Here is a 19,422-nt window from a genome sequence, read left to right on the forward strand (position 1 = left end):
GGTGGCAGTGAAACAAGATGGACATGGTCCCCTGATTCAATTAAATCAATATTCACTTTTACTTTATTCACCATTATAAAATCCCCTGTAAAATAAACCTGCTTGTTTAGCTGCTAAAAGCTCCACTTAGTTCACCAGCTAGTCGCTACCGTTATGCCTCAGCGTACAGTCGGGTTTAAAGAGTCTCTCTAACAGCTGGCTGCTGCAGCTGGAAACAACATTGGTGAGAACATTGAGACTAAACCAAATAAATAAATGTGCCGTAACACCAAATTAAGCATCTCTCGCAGCAGAGGGACTCGTACTGATACAGCCGTTTGAGAACAGGGAGTTTGGAATATGTAAAAGCATATTTTTAGAACAATCTTTTTAAACCACACCTACATTTAATAACTCTAAAATGATGCCTTTTTAGTGTGTGTGTGTGTGTGTGTGTGTGTGTGTGTGTGTGTGTGTGTGTGTGTGTGGAAAAGCTTTGTTTTTTGTCCCTGGAGGATCACAGTGAAATGTTGAAGAGACCCAAACTGTCAGTGTGAGCGCTTGATGGTGATGTCATCTCACTACCACTGATTTAAAAGTATGCAGCCACACACACATGCGCACACACTTCTCTAACATGCCAGTCATTCCAGTGAAATGGATGCTGTGTGTCCACATGCAGCAGCACGCTGAGATAACACATTAGTACCACACACTATAGTGTTTGAATCATGCATGTGTGTGCAGAATTTAGTCTCAGGAGAAATCTTTACATTACGTTTTCGTTTATTTGAAAGCGTTCAACAAACCTAGTTTTCCTCACACTCTTGTAAAAATTGACCACACACACACACACACACACACACACACACACACACACACACACACACACACACACACACACACACACACACACACACACACACACACACACACACACACACACACACACACACACACACACACACACACACACACACACACACACACACACACACACACACACACACACACACACACACACACACACACACACACACACACACACACACACACACACACACACACACACACACACACACACACACACACACACTTCTGGTGTGCAATCTCCAGACAGGAAGTGATGAAAGGACGCCCCTGAAGTCTGAAAGTGAATAGAGAGCCAGTGATCACTCTGAGGGACGCAGCTGCTGGCTGAGGGTACCAACGTGTGAAACGGCTAAGTGCAACCTCAACATAAGCTACATTTAAAAGCCTTACGACAAACCTCTACTAGCTATAATGTTCACTACAGCTGGTTATATGGAGGAATGTGTCATGGGATCTGTAAAAAAGTGCCTTAAAGGTTTGTATTTGTATTTAGTGTCTCTACTGGGACATGTCTCCATGCTTTAAGGTTCAAAAGCTCTTTATTTTTCTCTTACTGCTGCAGCACCTCTTTTCACCCTCCGTTTGAAACCAGAGCCCAGTCTGCTCTGATTGGTTAGCTCTGTTGTGAACAGTCAACCGCTACGAGATGTCCCGCCCCTTAAATCACGTACAATGTGCTGGAAGGAACTAGCCAATAGAACCACGAGTGTCACATACTTAAAAAAAAATATGAATAAAATGGACACAAATTTCCCAAATCCCAAACATTACACGGCTAAAACTCAAATATGTTATGTCATCAATGTGTCTATGTGATAATGCACATATCTGCTGTGGTTCAAGAAGAGTTTCAGACTTGTCGTTACCATAACGTAGTTTCGTTTCTCTGCAAAGGGTTCAGGTAAGGTCACACTTACTAGGTATTTGTCAAAAGCTTCAATAATAAAAAGGCAGAAGAGTAACTCACTAACTAAAAAATAAGAGGGTTGACGTATGTACTATTCACCATTCCCCTCATAAAACAAGCTCCAACAGGAGGGCTATCAGCCATCCATGAGGAATGTAACACACACACACACACACACGTAATGTCCTCAAAATTCCCTTCCTGTTCCTTTGAGTCACGGAAACAAAAAGGTGAGTTAGTTACTTATCAATTTGTCCAACAATACACACGTACAGCTGTTCAAACTCAAACTCAAACGCACACACACACACACACACACACACACACACACACACACACACACACACACACACACACACACACACACACACACACACACACACACACACACACACACACACACACACACACACACACACACACACACACACACACACACACACACACACACACACACACACACACACACACACACACACACACACACACACACACACACACACACACACACACACACACACACACACACACACACACACACACACACACACACACACACCTCAAAATTCCCTTCCTGTTCCTTTGAGTCACGGAAACAAAAAGGTGAGTTAGTTACTTATCAATTTGTCCAACAAACACACGTACACACGTTCAAACGCTCTTCATGACACAGCTGATATTACTCAACTGGTATAACTGTTTCGACCTTCAGTCTGACACACCCAAATAAAATGTAAAAGATTGTGTGTGTGTGTGTGTGTGTGTGTGTGAGCAAAACACCAGAGGAAGTTGGCTGTTGTGCCGCACCTTTGTTGATCCATGTCACTTGATACTAGTCTGCTGATTGGTCGATTTCCTGTGTGTCATTCACGCTCGTAACACCGGGACTGTGTCACCTTCTGTTACCGAGTCACTGTGGAAATATTGAATCAGTCTCTAAGAGGATGAAGAACTGGTGGAAAAAGATACTGAAAGCAGGATTAGCAGAACCGAGTCCTGAAGTGAGTCGGCATATTTTCGAAGTCAAATATTTTTGAGTGGGTTTATATTTTGATGCCTTAAATAAAGATGGAGGTTAGCACAAGTTTAGGATTCTTTTTTTTCTACAAAATTAAATGACTTTTGCATTTCTGGTTTCTTTGCCTTGAAGTCAATGTGTTTTTGGTTAAAGGTCATTTTAACGTTTTTCTACAACATGAAATACATCACCTTGTTATTTGTGAAGCTTTTATCTGTCTTAAATAAAGTTTTAGCAATAAAATGAAACGACTAAACCTCATCACACATAACACAAGACAGTCTTAAACTAAAGCGGTGCCAAAGAGCTCCATTCATGTCCGAATCTTCATCACCATGCACACTGTACTTAGTTCTAAGTCCATCCAAACACACCGTCACTAAAGCACCAGATACATATTCATCCGCCAACAAATGCACTTTTACTGCCAAGGTGTGTTCCTGAACAGCACTGAGTCAGCTAGAAACGTTGAAACCGGATCACACACACACACGTCACACACACACAGACCATGAGACAACATGAGTCACAGTGACTGTAGCCCAATGAAGAGGATACAATAATTCCCCTGTATCAGCGTCTAGCCTCTCATTTAGAGGCACTTTTCTGCATTGCTTCTTACATATATCTGTCTCAAAAGAACGAGTTGTATCGGACAAGAATAACAGGAACATAACAGCTTACTTCTTTGTCGACATGATGATTATTTACTACATTTATATACAAATGAGTCCGTCCCAAAGCTTCTAATCTACAAGATAAGTTCCCTCTATTTTAAGGAACACAAGTGCCTTTTATAAGCTGACAACTAATGCAACTTCTCAAAACACTGCTACACAATAATACAGTTTCTGCATCACTCCGTCCTCCCCACAGTGAGCACGTCCATGCGTTACTTCCCCATCAGCTGTGATGCTGAGAGGGAATTTCTCCCATGGTGCATCTGTCTGCGAGAGAACGCTCCAGAAAACCCTGCAGCGCTGCGAGGAAGCATTTATGTTGATGTATGAGCATACATTACATGCATGACACACACAGGTGCAAAGACACGAAAAGAGTGTGTCCAAACACTGCAGGAAACCACACACACACACACACACACACACACACACACACACACACACACACACACACACACACACACACACACACACACACACACACACACACACACACACACACACACACACACACACACACACACACACACACACACACACACACACACACACACACACACACACACACACACACACACACACACACACACACACACACACACACACACACACACACACACACACACACACACACACACACACACACACACACACAAAGATGGCATAGGGAGGAAAAGGGGGGAGAGAGAGGGTGACAGATGGGCAGAGGGAGGTGCTGGGGGATGATGTCATGTGATAAGTTAAAGAGTGAGGAGGACGAGGAGGGAGGAAGATGGATGGATGTTTAGGCTGAGGAAGGAGAGATAGTTATGGGATTTACTGCAGATCCAAAAAAGGGAATATGTGCTGGAGGTCGCATTGCAGATAATTAATTTAAATAGCAATTTAGATGTTTTTTGTATATATTCAGAGCTGGGATGTTCTGTATAATTTTGAGGTACTTGTACTTTACCTGAGTATAGGGACATCTGTACCACTTAAAGGTTATTTTGTATCCATTATTGCTTTCTGTGTTCTAGTTTACACAATTATAAGCTAGCTCTAGGTGTAAAATAGAGATGTTACTATATTCTAAAGCCAGTACTTCAAGCTGCACTAAACTAACAAAGGAAAGTGAGAGAAATTAGAGTGTGTGTGTAATAAGAGTGTTTTTCATCTATGCAACCTTTGGAGACGCGGGAGTCACATCACACTCGACAGGTTGGCAGGTGAGCAGCGAAGCAGAAGAACAAAGCGGTCGTTGGAGTGTGTGTTACAGAAAAAAACAAGCATCTGATTTCTGAGTGTTACTGAGAAAACAAGTACCTGTGTGCGCTCCGGTCTTCGGGGAGGATCCGGAGACGCTGAGAGAGCACTCCATCTTGGCCGTTTCCCACGGATACACATTGGTGCCGTCCGATTGGATGGCCACGGAGAAGGAGGGGCCTGCAACAGCAAACAAATACACTTTTTAGGAAATAAAACAACATTTAACACACATGGAAAACCTCTCAACTGAGATCAAAAGGATGCTGCTTCCAGGTCCCTGAGGAGAGTGAGATCACTGGGAGAGAAGATGGTGTTCAGATGGTGAGCACTGCTTTGATTTCCTCCGATATGCTGAAAACTACAAGGAGAAATCAGCTGAGGTGCAGATAAAAATAGATTAGTAAAAATAGATTAAAGAATTTAAGCTCTGAAGGGGAAACAGGACACCTTTGAACTACCCCCTAGCATTTCAACGTAGTATAGTCTGCTTTTTTCCTCGAGTACAAAGAAACAACGCAGATATAGTATAATAGTTATATTGCGCTGAAGTAGCTACAGCAGGGGTGTCAAACTCAATTTCTTCGCGGGCCACATTAGCATTATGGTTGCACTCAAAGGGCCGGTTGTAACTTTAAGACTATATATCAAAATAAGTATATAAATATTTAATATAATAATGTATTATACGACATTATTGCCTCTGCATTTGATTATTATCGGATAGAGTAATAACTTCATAATTAACTACGTCTGAAAGCAAAAGTCTAGGGCAAATCATTGCAAGCCTCTTCAGTGAGAATGTTACAAAATGATTAAAAAAAATTAAAAAAAAATCTAATTCTGAGAAAAAAAGAATATTTTGAAGAAAAAAAGTCAAATTCTGAGAAAAAGTCAAAATTGAGATGCATTGTGGGATATGTAGTTTATGGGCAACTTGCTTCTGTAAATCGGCATGTAACCGTAAAATAAACATATTATATCCTTTGCAAGCTCTTGAGGGGCCGCATGAAATGAAGTCGCGGGCCGGATTGGGCCCCCGGGCCTTGAGTTTGACACCCCTGAGCTACAGGATACGGTGTTCAGTGGTATGTCTTACTCACAAAAAAACACACGTTCGTCTGAAATACAGCCTGTTTTTTAGGGTATTCTAAAATGTCATGCATCATTGTTTTGCTTTAAGATGTATATTTCCACTTACTCCCCTAATTAAGAAACATTTGTGTTAATTGAAGGTGAATTCGCCTTCTCGTTAGCGTTCTGCTTCCCAAAAAAGTATTGGTTTTCGGGTTGGCCTTGCACCGTGTTGTTGTGAAACGATTTGGACTCTTTATCAATTATTCATTTTAAAATATACCACGCAAGAAGAGTGATAGAGTCAATGCGGCCAATCAGTAGCATTAGCCGGACGAGCTAACAGTCAGTATGGAGGAAATAAATATCCTGGAAACGCTGCTTTTTTTGCTTTCTTGAAATGTCTTCTTTAAAGTAGCCACTCAAGCCGGACTCATTTTAATATGTATTGTAGAGCTTTGGACCTAAATTGTTTCTAGATGGTTAAACTTAAGGTTGAGGGGCCTCACCAAATTCCTCAGTTATCTTCCTGACCCAATGTCATTTTTAGTGTGAGACCAACGGATTGTAGGACAAACCCTCTGCTGTTCTTAGACAGAGAGCAGCGGCCTGTAAAAGACCAACTCTGACCTACACATTCATTCATGTTTCAGAGTAGCAGCAGCTGCTTTCAACACGCTGTGGGTTTCAGTGCTTTCAAAACATCTCTGATTGTATTTTAGAACTGTTCTGACTGTTCCCCGAGAAACATTCATGCATTCATGAAGTCTTGTGCAAACAATCTCCTGTATTATACATGCACTGTGGCTACTGAGACACAATGTGGAGGCATGTAAAACATCTTTCCTGGGTCACAGCGCTGAGAGCTGAAAGTGAGTCAATCAGGCTTTCTTGGGTCTGGCAGCAGCCCTCAAGAACACGGTATACAAAGAAGATTTTGTCCAGCTAACCAATCAGAGCAGACTGGGCTCTGGTTTCAGAAAAGAGGTGCTGCAGTACAGGCAGCATGAGAAAAATAAAGAGCTTTTTGAACATTAAAGCATGGAGACATGTCCCAGTAGAGACACTACATACTGATATACACCTGAACATCAGCAGGAGAGGACTCTTTAAAGTAGAGACACTACATACTGATATACACCTGAACATCAGCAGGAGAGGACTCTTTAAAGTAGAGACACTACATACTGATATACACCTGAACATCAGCAGGAGAGGACTCTTTAAAGTAGAGACACTACATACTGATATACACCTGAACATCAGCAGGAGAGGACTCTTTAAAGTAGAGACACTACATACTGATATACACCTGAACATCAGCAGGAGAGGACTCTTTAAAGTAGAGACACTACATACTGATATACACCTGAACATCAGCATGAGAGGACTCTTTAAAGTAGAGACACTACATACTGATATACACCTGGACATTAGCAGTAGAGGACTCTTTAAAGTAGAGACACTACATACTGATATACACCTGAACATCAGCAGGAGAGGACTCTTTAAAGTAGAGACACTACATACTGATATACACCTGAACATCAGCAGGAGAGGACTCTTTAAAGTAGAGACACTACATACTGATATACACCTGAACATCAGCAGGAGAGGACTCTTTAAAGTAGAGACACTACATATTGATATACACCTGAACATCAGCAGGAGAGGACTCTTTAAAGTAGAGACACTACATACTGATATACACCTGAACATCAGCAGGAGAGGACTCTTTAAAGTAGAGACACTACATACTGATATACACCTGAACATCAGCAGGAGAGGACTCTTTAAAGTAGAGACACTACATACTGATATACACCTGAACATCAGCAGGAGAGGACTCTTTAAAGTAGAGACACTACATACTGATATACACCTGAACATCAGCAGGAGAGGACTCTTTAAAGTAGAGACACTACATACTGATATACACCTGAACATCAGCAGGAGAGGACTCTTTAAAGTAGAGACACTACATACTGATATACACCTGAACATCAGCAGGAGAGGACTCTTTAAAGTAGAGACACTACATACTGATATACACCTGCACATCAGCAGGAGAGGACTCTTTAAAGTAGAGACACTACATACTGATATACACCTGAACATCAGCAGGAGAGGACTCTTTAAAGTAGAGACACTACATACTGATATACACCTGAACATCAGCAGGAGAGGACTCTTTAAAGTAGAGACACTACATACTGATATACACCTGAACATCAGCAGGAGAGGACTCTTTAAAGTAGAAACACTACATACTGATATACGCCTGAACATCAGCAGGAGAGGACTCTTTAAAGTAGAGACACTACATACTGATATACACCTGAACATCAGCAGGAGAGGACTCTTTAAAGTAGAGACACTACATACTGATATACCTGAACATCAGCAGGAGAGGACTCTTTAAAGTAGAAACACTACATACTGATATACGCCTGAACATCAGCAGGAGAGGACTCTTTAAAGTAGAGACACTACATACTGATATACCTGAACATCAGCAGGAGAGGACTCTTTAAAGTAGAAACACTACATACTGATATACGCCTGAACATCAGCAGAATATGTCTTCTTTCAAAAATAAACAGCCAAACTGTACAGTGAAAATTAAGATCCAGGGCGTTAAAATAAGGAATATATGATATGTTTCAGATGAAAAGCCATCAAATACAATTTACGAAAGAGGACCTTGGTGAATCTTTAAATTTCAGTTACACTCCATATCATTTTACCATCCATCTATAAAACACACTGAATTATTTAACACTAAATGTGCTGGTGAGACTCCAGCATACGGCATCGCAGAGGATACAAGCTGAAACATTCAAGATACAGCTGGAACCGTGGGACACTTGCCAGTTTACACACACACACACACACACACACACACACACACACACACACACACACACACACACACACACACACACACACACACACACACACACACACACACACACACACACACACACACACACACACACACACACACACACACACAGAATGTGAAGAACTTCCGCCCCCTAAGGCGAGTAAAAGGGGTTCTTGAAAACTGCTCAGCTTGAAAGTTGAACGCTGTCAGTGTGCATGTTTCTCTGTGTGGGGTCAACTCAAAATGTTCGACTCGGATACACACACTTGAACAACTGAAACACACACACACACACACAGAGTGGAAGAGAGAGAGAGAGAGAGAGAGAGAGAGAGAGAGAGAGAGAGAGAGAGAGAGAGTGAAGGCGGCGGTGCACATCACTGCAGCTGGCTGATTGGCCAAAGGGCTTCACTTTGAAGATGTCCCAGAGAGAGAGGGAGGGAGGGAGGGGCGAGGGAGACAGAGGGGGTGAGAAAGGATCCTGGAGAGAACGGGGGAGGAGAAAACAGCGAGCGATGGAGAGAGAAAGAGGAAGTAATGCTCAAGGGCTGCTGCCCTCCCCAGAGAAACCCACAAGATGGTTTTCAGTCCATCTTCCTCTCCTCGCTGTCATCTCCCTTTCTTCGCTCCGACGGTATTAAAGCTTCTCCCTCCTACAAACCCCATTCAGACGCTTCAAAACGCTAAAGCCGTTCATCAAACATAACTGAGGGTGTAAGGCAACCCCCCCCAGGGTAGATTTATACATTCCTCCAGTAGAGATAGACTTTTACTAGACTTTTGATCCAACGATATATTCGTTTTAACATAATAACTCCACCTGATTATATTCCACTGATTGTCTGATTAATGTGTTACTTATTGCTTAGTCACTAATAGACCCATGTGTCTTATATTTATTATGTTCATTTATGATGTTTACGCTCAAGGACCTTCACAAAATGATTATATGTACAATTAATAACTGCTGACTCAGCACTCCTCTTAAAGGGCCGGAGGCTGTTTAAGGTCACATTTTGGTATTTCAATAATCGGAGCATCTGCACATTAATCTGATATAAATAACGATCCACTAAAAATGATATACTTTTATAGTTCTTGTTTGTGTTACATTCCCTTTCCTTCAATCTCCACCTTTTCTTTCTCTGTGCATGGTCTCATTCCTCTTCTCCGCCATATTCCTCCCCAATCTTTTCTCCCCTTTTCCTTTGTCCTTGACACCTTTCTACCTTCCTCCTCCTCATCACCTCCCTCCTCTTCCTCCTCCTGACTCCCACTTCCTCGTCAGATCAAAGAAAGTTAAGTAGGGCAGTGACTGTGGTGGGCGTCAAAGGGCTTAAGGTGTGTGTGTGTGTGTGTGTGTGTCGTTATTTCTGCACATTATTAGAGAGTGTATGTTGGTTAACATTAGCACTGTGTGGGTGGATGATGTGTGTTAACATATTTCCATCTGTTGACACACACTCAGGTTAAATTACACACAATGATTCCCTAGTTTTTTACTCGTATTGTTATATTTTCCAACAGAAATCATGTATTATGCCCTTTTTTTTTTAACCGAATGTCTCAATAAGAAAAGACTCATTTAGGAACAAGTAGGAGAAATCTATTGGGTCACTCATAAGCCACTATCAGAAACAGGAAGCAGAAGTACAAATAAAGCAAAGTGGACGTATATAAATAAACTAAACAGTAAAGCAAAGTGGGTAAGTGTTTTTCCCACTCTGAATACCACATGTGAACGTTTACCTTTTGAGAGTAAACTCAAGGTTCCTACGCACACAAACACTGCAGCCTCCTGGAACATTTTAATGATACCACACAGGTTTAGACTTCAACTATGTAAATAACTTTTTCCGTCTGTTGTATGCCACTTAAAACTACATTACCCATGAGCCACTTTGGTCATGAACTACCAGATTATGTCCAGAATCCTTCCTTAAGACTTTTAAGTTGCAAAATTATTATTTATTTTACAGGAATGTACTTTGGGACTTGTAGCCGAGTTGTCTGCCAAAGTTTTTTACGCAGATTTATACTTTTACATGTTTTTCCCACCTAAAAACAAACTATTTTGTTGTCAAATGTGCCGTCCACTGTATGCATTTACCTTTCAACACCTTTGCGATTTTATAAAACACTCAAGAAACCCAATAAAAGTTGTGTTGGCAATATAAAACCGACACTTATTAAAAAAACAATTTGTTCTCTTGTATAAATATCTTGGATAATTCTCAGTTCCTAACATGTGTCCTGCTTTTTTTTAGCTTCCTATTAATTGAAGTAAGATTGCCCTTATGTATCATTTTAGGCTGTATCCAATACCAACCTGCATTATAACACCCTCACACGTTAACACACACCACTTCTTTTTTTTTACGCTGCTACGGACAGTCTTGCACGATACATTCTCAAAGATATTGAGGTGACAGTTATTTTGTACCTATTGATTGTTGTGCTTTTATTTAGGTCTTAATGTGTGCATATGTATAAAGGTGTCTGTTGATTGGTGTATACATATTTGTATATACATCTTTGTTGTTGGATTCAGGATAGTGGGAAACGATCTCTCTGTCTGTATACATTTGACCGATTGCCTCACCGTTCTCCTGGAAGTCGACCTTGACCTTGTTGGACTCTGCGCTGGTGGCTCTAGTCCAGGTGTGGCCCGGCTGCTGCTTGGTCCAGGCCGTGATGTCGCACCAGTAGAAACCTCGGTCGGACAGCTGGACGCCCGCCAGGCGAAACCGAAACTCTGCCGGACCCGACTTAGTCAGAACCAGACTGTCTCTGAGGGGACGGGGACACAGAGGGGGGTCAATACATTTCAAAATATAGAGATTCAAGGCTATTTTTGTCATTCGTAGATGAATGTTATAAATAAATAGATATATTTAATATAACCTAGACTCCAGCAATAAAACAACATACATAGAACTTACATTTTGTTTACATTGTAATACAATTATAACAAAAGAAGTGCATTATAGACAGTGCTTCTGTAGTCCAGATGTGTTAATGTACCTCCGGTTGGGGTCCGTGGCCCCTCCGTGCTGCAGGACGTTGTCGGGGCTGAGGGTCATGATGGTCCTCACAGCGCCCTCCAGACTGTCCTGTGATTGGACGAGTACCGAGTAGCCCGCCTCCCCGAGGTTCTCTGTTGCCACGGCGCAGCTCATTTCAAAAGTAGCCCCGCCCACCGAGGCTTCACGGAGCCGTTTGGCCACGACGTTCAGAGTGGGACCTGAAAACAACACAACTCTATAATCAATCGAGCCTTCAGAGGGTCCGACGGGGGGAAACCCCGACAGGAAGTCATGAGCAATTACACTATGATCTTCTGATTCAACACACACACGCAGCACTGCAGTTACATCATGCAACAATTAGCTAAATTGAGGTCACCAAGGTCAGAAAGTGAGGCAGAGAATGGAGAGGAAGTGTGTGAGAGTGAGACAAGAGGCCTGTTGTCATGCTGAGGGTTTTACTATGAAGTCTGGAAATGATAAGGAGACATTGGAGCTTATTCATAAAACCCAACAGCAGGGGTACTGTGATCGGCTGGAAGTGTGTTAGTGTTTTATGTGGGGTAATGCTTTTAAAAGGAACTTCATTAAGTCAAAATGTGTATTCTTTGTGGGCCGGATCAAAAAATCTAGGTTAAAGCAACGACTCAATGATTCTGAGTTTAACCCAGCAGACAGGAGGAAGTTCAGGACAGAACCATGGTGGATATTAAAGAGTTTCCTCACGTTTGGTGTCCCATCGTACAGCGAGAGGTGCACTCTGAGCCTCTCCGGTGTTCATCATGTCGCCCTGGCTGCTCACGCTCCACGCTGACACCGTGCAGACATACTGGCCCATATCGATCTCCTACAGGAAGGGAAAGGAGTCAGAGATCTACATCAGAATAAGAACTTGTTAGGAAAATCTCACTGGTCCCCGGCTTGAGCTTCAATCTCAGGATCCATGTATTTATGATCCTCTCCAGAAGGGAAGTAGTCATCACATACAGAGCATCAACTAGTTCCTGAACAGTGTCCTTCACATGCTGATATCCAAGAGAGGGAGTTCCACAGTCACAAGATGGAGGAATAGAAAGCAGTATTCAATGTTTACTTCAGATTAGCTCCACGTCAGAAATGATCATGCTTGTCATATGTCTCTCTCCATAGAGGCTGAATCATCATGTTAATCACAGAGCTATCATATGCCTCAAACAGTCCTGATGCTCTTCTAGGTAATCACACATCCTTTCATGTTCACAGCTACAGTTGGGATACCTTTGATATCATGTTACTCTCAGATTGGAAGAGGACATTCAGTATTTTCCCAACATAACTCAACCAGAGGAACACAGGCTTCTGATAGTCTCCGTTTTTCGCTTAAATCCCTCTCGATGTTTACCTGTGTTCGGAGGAATCGCAGCTTGAACGTGTCGGGCTGGACTCTGGTCAGTGACATCACGCCGCTCTTCAGCCTATCAGAATACATCGCTCCAGGCATCAGGTTGCCATAGCCATCCAGAGAGCCAATGGAATTAGAGGTCTGAGGATCGCCCACTAAACCTGCGTGTGATTGGACGAGAGAGGTTATTTGTGGTCTTGTAATGATTCTGAGATACTTTTTGAATGCTGTGTTGAGTTAAAAGTACCAGGAAGTGTGGTGTGACCCCAAGTGACCCCCAGGCGACCACCCAGGGGCAGATGGGTAATGTTGGTCACATGACACGCCAGCTCTGTGGGTTCAGCCGTCATCTGGGGATTCGAGATGGCCACAAGGGTCACCGTGAAGCTGGGTTCTGAGGAGACAAACATTTAAAAGCTTTTAACGACATTAGATGGTTAAATATTGGTTAATTATTGCAGCAACTCGATCCTTATTTAAATAAAAACAGGAAGAGATGAAGTGGTGGCAAGCAGCTGCTGAATGCGTGACACCCTGAGACATTTGTTAGTCCCGGCAAACACACCTCAAAACATTCAAGGCATAAACAATGACACAAAAGCCCAGCCCTAATCCTTTGTGAAACCCTAGAACTGCGGCTGAAAGGAAGGATAGTGTGCTTCTACAAAGTGAAACAACTTTAGAGCTCAGCTGTCTCCACGATAACACGCAGACACTTAAGTTTTACAACCGCTGGTCCCCTCCAAAACGTATAGAAGGGTACATACGTCTAGTATTCAAGTATCACTACAGGGAAGTTGATATTATTCCTAGTTTTCAAAATACCTCGAGGGAGAAAGTCAACCCTAATGATCCCATATATCAATTTACAGTGCTGCGCTGCCTCCAGAGAAATAATTCCCGTCGCAGAGAGGGCGTTTCTTTCATCCATCATCCCAGGTTCTGTCATTTTACAACAACAGAACCTCCAAGAAATAAAGCAAAGTTAATTCTGTTCTTTTTTTTGTGTAGTTTGGTCTTAAAATAGAACTCAGCTTCAGAGCCAGACAAACCTGTAACAACACTGTTGACTGTGTGAGGACTGTGTGAGGTCTGTGTGTGTGTGTGTGTGTGTGAGGCAGGTCCTCTCAGTCAGACATCCAGATTGCACCTTTATGCCTCAATGAACAGGAAACACACACAGAGATTTCCACCTGCCCAACTGTGAGATATCTAACACACACACACCCCAACACACTGTTAATGTACACAAACAGGTAGTGATACACAACAGCAACACTAAAAATACAGGAGTGTGTCTGAGAGGGTGTTTGGCAGAAGAGGTGGGTTTGCATGGCGTCATTTTGGACGTCACACAAACACACATTGACTCATGCTCTGTCACCATCTGCTGACACACACACACACACACACACACACACACACACACACACACACACACACACACACACACACACACACACACACACACACACACACACACACACACACACACACACACACACACACACACACACACACACACACACACACACACACACACACACACACACACACACACACACACACACACACACAGCCAGCCGGCCTCGTGCCTCGCTCCCAATTGTTTCCTTATTTAGAGACACCATCATTTGGGAATGTATGTACTGGATACGTGGGGTTTGAAAGGCAATTTGTATCTTTTCATAAAGCCAATAGTGACACTAATATATATTTTTCTTAATTCAATTAAGTCCTTATTTCCACCGAGCGGAAATACAAAAAGGAGGCTACGGCTTTCATTAAATCGAGGTTTTAGAAAACGTTTAAAAACTAAATAAAATAAATGATTTACTTACTAAACTAATATGAATTTTTACTAAAAACAAGCCCGTTTGAGGTCTTAAAAATGAGACAAGCTGTAATACCAGAAACACCCTTAACCTGAAGGATAATTTGAGATAACATACTTGACACTCGGCTACAGTATAACCAGTTATCTAAATTAGCTATTTATTCTGATCTAGTCAGTTTTCATCCTTTTAAGAGACTTTGATTTTGGTTTTCAGGGCTTTTAAAATCCCTACAGTAACACATCCCACTGATTTGAATAAAAAGTTAATCTCCCATAGCTGTTGGCAGCTTTTTTCTACATGCAGTATACTGTACACGTAGAGCAGAGCAAATGCATATACGCTGGTTTTTATCTCAGTCCAAAACCAAAATATATTCATGTTAAATAAAACAGAGAAAAGATCAAACACACACACACACATATATCTGCAAGACTTAAAACGGCCTTTTCTGACATTTCTGACGGTCACCGAGGACCCTCAATATTGGCTTGGTGTGCATTTCATGATTAGGAATAATGGATCAATAATTAACAGATTATACAATGATTGTTCTGTACTTTTAATGCCTGAAATAGGAGGTAATAAGCTGACCAACAATCCAGCTCAAAACATGAAAGTGCACGAGTAGTCCAGTAGATTTAAACAACCAATCAACACTGTGCACTAGGGATGCATATCGTTGACTTTTTTACGATACCGATACCACTGAACGATACCGATACTCAACCGATACATATCGTGATACTTTGAAAATGTATCATCCCACAATTACTCCCATGAAGCGCTTTACGATATAGTTAACATGTCAAATGAATATTAAATTCACTTGTGGGACTTCTTGGACCTTTTAGTGCTGAACAAACGATGAAAAATACATTAAAAATATGAAGAAAACCGATTATGGAATATCTTTTATAACACCCGCCATCAGGTGTACCGCGTGACTGGCACATCTTGTCAATGCAAACAGACCGTTATAGCACCGTTATAATTAATGTTAAACCTGAGATTCGACTAGAGAACAAATAAATAATAGAATAATGCTCATGAGATCTCGGCATTGCACAAACAAACAAATCTCATCTTTAAAATCAACATTAGCCTTCACTGGTGAGAGAAAACAAATCCCATCACAGTTCATTTGTGGGCCTTTCTAGTATTGAACAAACAATGAAAAATACATAAATAATGAAGAAAAACGATTATGCAATCTAATTTATAACACCCGCCATCACGGGCCACGGACTCACTTTTAAAATTAAATTAAAAAAAAAAAAAAAAAATTTTAGATTTTTTTTTTTTTTTTAAAGTATCGAAACCGGATCTGATTTCGGTACGGTATACCGTAGCCACCAGTAACCGGTATTTCGGTAATACCGGAATGCATCCCTACTGTGCACAGTCGTGTCCTTCTGCTCCAGTCAGTGAGTTTAGAAGAGCAGAAATTGTGTAAAAACCGGCTCTCAAAAGAAGAAAAGGCTCCATTAGCGAGTGTGTGTCTCCGTAAAATAGGTCAATGTCAATAACACAACAAAGTGCTTTCATGTGCAGCGCTCGGCATGTGTTCGCTTTAAGAAGCTGCTCTTGGTGAGTTTGCACTGATTGTAATGGTGACACTCATTTGCCTCCGACTGCTTTCAGACGTTATTATTTCTCGTTCATTATTTCCCCGCTACTCGCCGAGCAAATCATTAGCAAACACGCCGCCTGTTCACTTCAGAGAGGCAAAGCACGACCGTCGCTTTTACTTTCATTCTCCATTAATCTACCAATTACTTTCTCAATTATTGCATGTATAAAATCAGCAAATAGTCTAACATGCTTTGATATATTTCAATGGGTAATATGGAAACTCCTAATTCAATGCTTATTTTCATGCAGCGTAATGAGTTATTATTACCTTTTCTCTCGTCTTGTGGATCCAGTTATGATTAAATCTCATTCAGTGAGACCATTTGGAAAATAAACTTGACCTCCCTTTATCAAATGAACCTTGTGGCACTTTACAATCACAAACTAGAGAAGTCATTGCGATCTAATTGCCCCAAAAAAGTGCAATTCTTGCAGAAATCTCAGTATTTGGTGCCAAATAACAGAATGCATTTTTCTATATTCTTCTTTAAAGTCTAGCTATCTAAATGTGGTATTTTCATTTTGGAGGCAAATCTCTGTTTCATCCAACTTATTGGTATTATAGAGCATAGGAATGGCCATAGCATACTTTAATCATGATGTACAAGGCACTTAAACACTCGTACATATTTGAATTGAGGCGCAACCAAACCACGATATTCATTACTGATTCAAGACAAAAATGAATATTCAGGACCCCAGTTTCCCCAGACGGTGTGCACCCGCTATATGTTGGCCTACTATCCTCCTAAAGATCCCCCACCCCCTAAAAAAAGAGAAATGTGGGCTTTGGTAATGAGAAGGGGAGAGTAAGAGGTTAAGAAACAGTCAGAAGCCTAAAGATATTCAGCATATTATCGTAAAAACTGTCAATAAGGGTCATGTAGGTCTCTCACACACACACACACACACACACACACACACACACACACACACACACACACACACACACACACACACACACACACACACACACACACACACACACACACACACACACACACACACACACACACACACACACACACACACACACACACACACACACACACACACACACACACACACACACACACACACACACACACACACACACACACACACACACACACACACACACACAGGAACGTGTTTGGTGTGTTAACAGGTGGGCCGTACGCCATCATATTAATGCGTTTGCCTCTGAACTCCCAACCCACGGCGGAGCTGGCTGTTTCCCGTAACGGAAGAAATGCTGAAATCTGCCAAAACAACCAAAGGCATGTGAGACTGGTTCCACAGGAGTGTGCAGGCTCGTGTGTGTGTGTGTGTGTGTGTGTGTGTGTGTGTGTGTGTGTGTGTGTGTGTGTGTGTGTGTGTGTGTGTGTGTGTGAGAGAGATAGGAAAACCAGATATGAATAAGCCACTCGAGCTGTTCTCTGTCAACACGCCGTGTGTCTCCCAGGAAGGAGAACTGGCTGACACACACTGAACAGATGTACAATTTACATCCTACATTACAGCTACATGTAATCAGATTACTGTGTGTGCCGGCAGATTACAGTCATCTGTTACTACACACGCCAGGTTTACCAACGACTTCCTAGACAGAGAAAGCCGTTTATACGACAGGAAAATAAGATAAAGTGTGTAATATATAAATGTATAAAGACTAAATAATAAATACTCCTCCAATAATAGATGAGAAGGTTTGAAAATCAAGCCTGCCGAGTGAAGGCTACTAAACATCAGAAAAATCAGCCTGTGGCGTTGCTGAAAAGCTGCAGGAAGCGTCCTAATCCGAGTCCTCCGGGAGGAAAACACTACACGTTCTTCAGTAAATCCTGTATGAACAACAGTTACATTCGACTGACGCTTTCCCCCTCAAAATAACCACGTATCAGGAGAAATGGGGGTATGCACGAGGGGGAATCGAACCCTTAGTCTTAAGATTACCAATATTAACGAGACCAGTAAAAAACTAAGGCTGTCTGACATGAGTTCAGCGTGTGCAAACAAAGCCTCCTATTCACTATCAGGTCAATACGTTTAAGGACCGGTGCTTTTTAGATGAATACATAACAAAAGTTGATCGGAAAGAAGCCCCCTTAGATCAGCCATTGATACGAAGAGAATAAGAGCAAAAAGCCCTACTTCTAGAATATTAAAATGCACACTGTATAAATATATGTTCATAAATATTCAGTTAAGCTCTGAAGATATGAGCTTGCATGAAGTACAAGGAGTCATTTTTGAGTGAAGTGGCTCCATTGACAACAATTCCAGCTGACACAACAACACGCACACAGGGGAAGTGTAGCCAAGGGTGAGGAGAACTATACCCTCTGTGTGTGTGTGTGTGTGTGTGTGTGTGTGTGTGTGTGTGTGTGTTTGTGTGCCGTGGGGAGATCCTAAACAAGTTCTCCAACTTTGTTTTGCTTCCTGGTAGGCAAAGCATCGTGGGAAGAGTGGGCAACCTCAAGGCCACGCATCAATAGAATATGAACTGACTGGTGGTGGTGGACCACACACACACACACACACACACACACACACACACACACACACACACACACACACACACACACACACACACACACACACACACACACACACACACACACACACACACACACACACACACACACACACACACACACACACACACACACACACACACACACACACACACACACACACACACACACACACACACACACACACACACACACACACACACACACACACTTTCGTGAGGGAACGGCTGACATATCAATGAGCTTGATATAGTAGTTTAGTTTCTGTTTTTGTGTGTACCTTGATGGTCTTCCTGTTTGCGCGTGCGTGTGTGTGCGTGCGTGCGTGCGTGCGTGTGTGTGTGTGTGTAATTTTTACAAGAGTGT

General features: G+C 42.0%; 1 protein-coding gene across 1 annotated transcript in view; it reads right to left on the reverse strand.

The window, feature by feature from the left end:
- Positions 1–19,422, reverse strand: part of ptgfrnb (prostaglandin F2 receptor inhibitor b) — a 52,556-nt gene that overhangs the window by 11,931 nt on the left and 21,203 nt on the right. Inside the window, exons 6-11 of the mRNA XM_079673274.1 lie at positions 13,318–13,464; positions 13,071–13,231; positions 12,416–12,536; positions 11,688–11,907; positions 11,266–11,453; positions 4,763–4,882 (exon numbers count right to left, since the gene is read on the reverse strand). Of these exons, the coding sequence (XP_079529400.1) occupies positions 4,763–4,882; positions 11,266–11,453; positions 11,688–11,907; positions 12,416–12,536; positions 13,071–13,231; positions 13,318–13,464 (957 nt within the window). The remainder of the gene's footprint in view (positions 1–4,762; positions 4,883–11,265; positions 11,454–11,687; positions 11,908–12,415; positions 12,537–13,070; positions 13,232–13,317; positions 13,465–19,422) is intronic.

Source organism: Notothenia rossii, assembly GCF_949606895.1.
Source record: "Notothenia rossii genome assembly, chromosome: 3".
Taxonomy (NCBI): domain Eukaryota; kingdom Metazoa; phylum Chordata; class Actinopteri; order Perciformes; family Nototheniidae; genus Notothenia; species Notothenia rossii.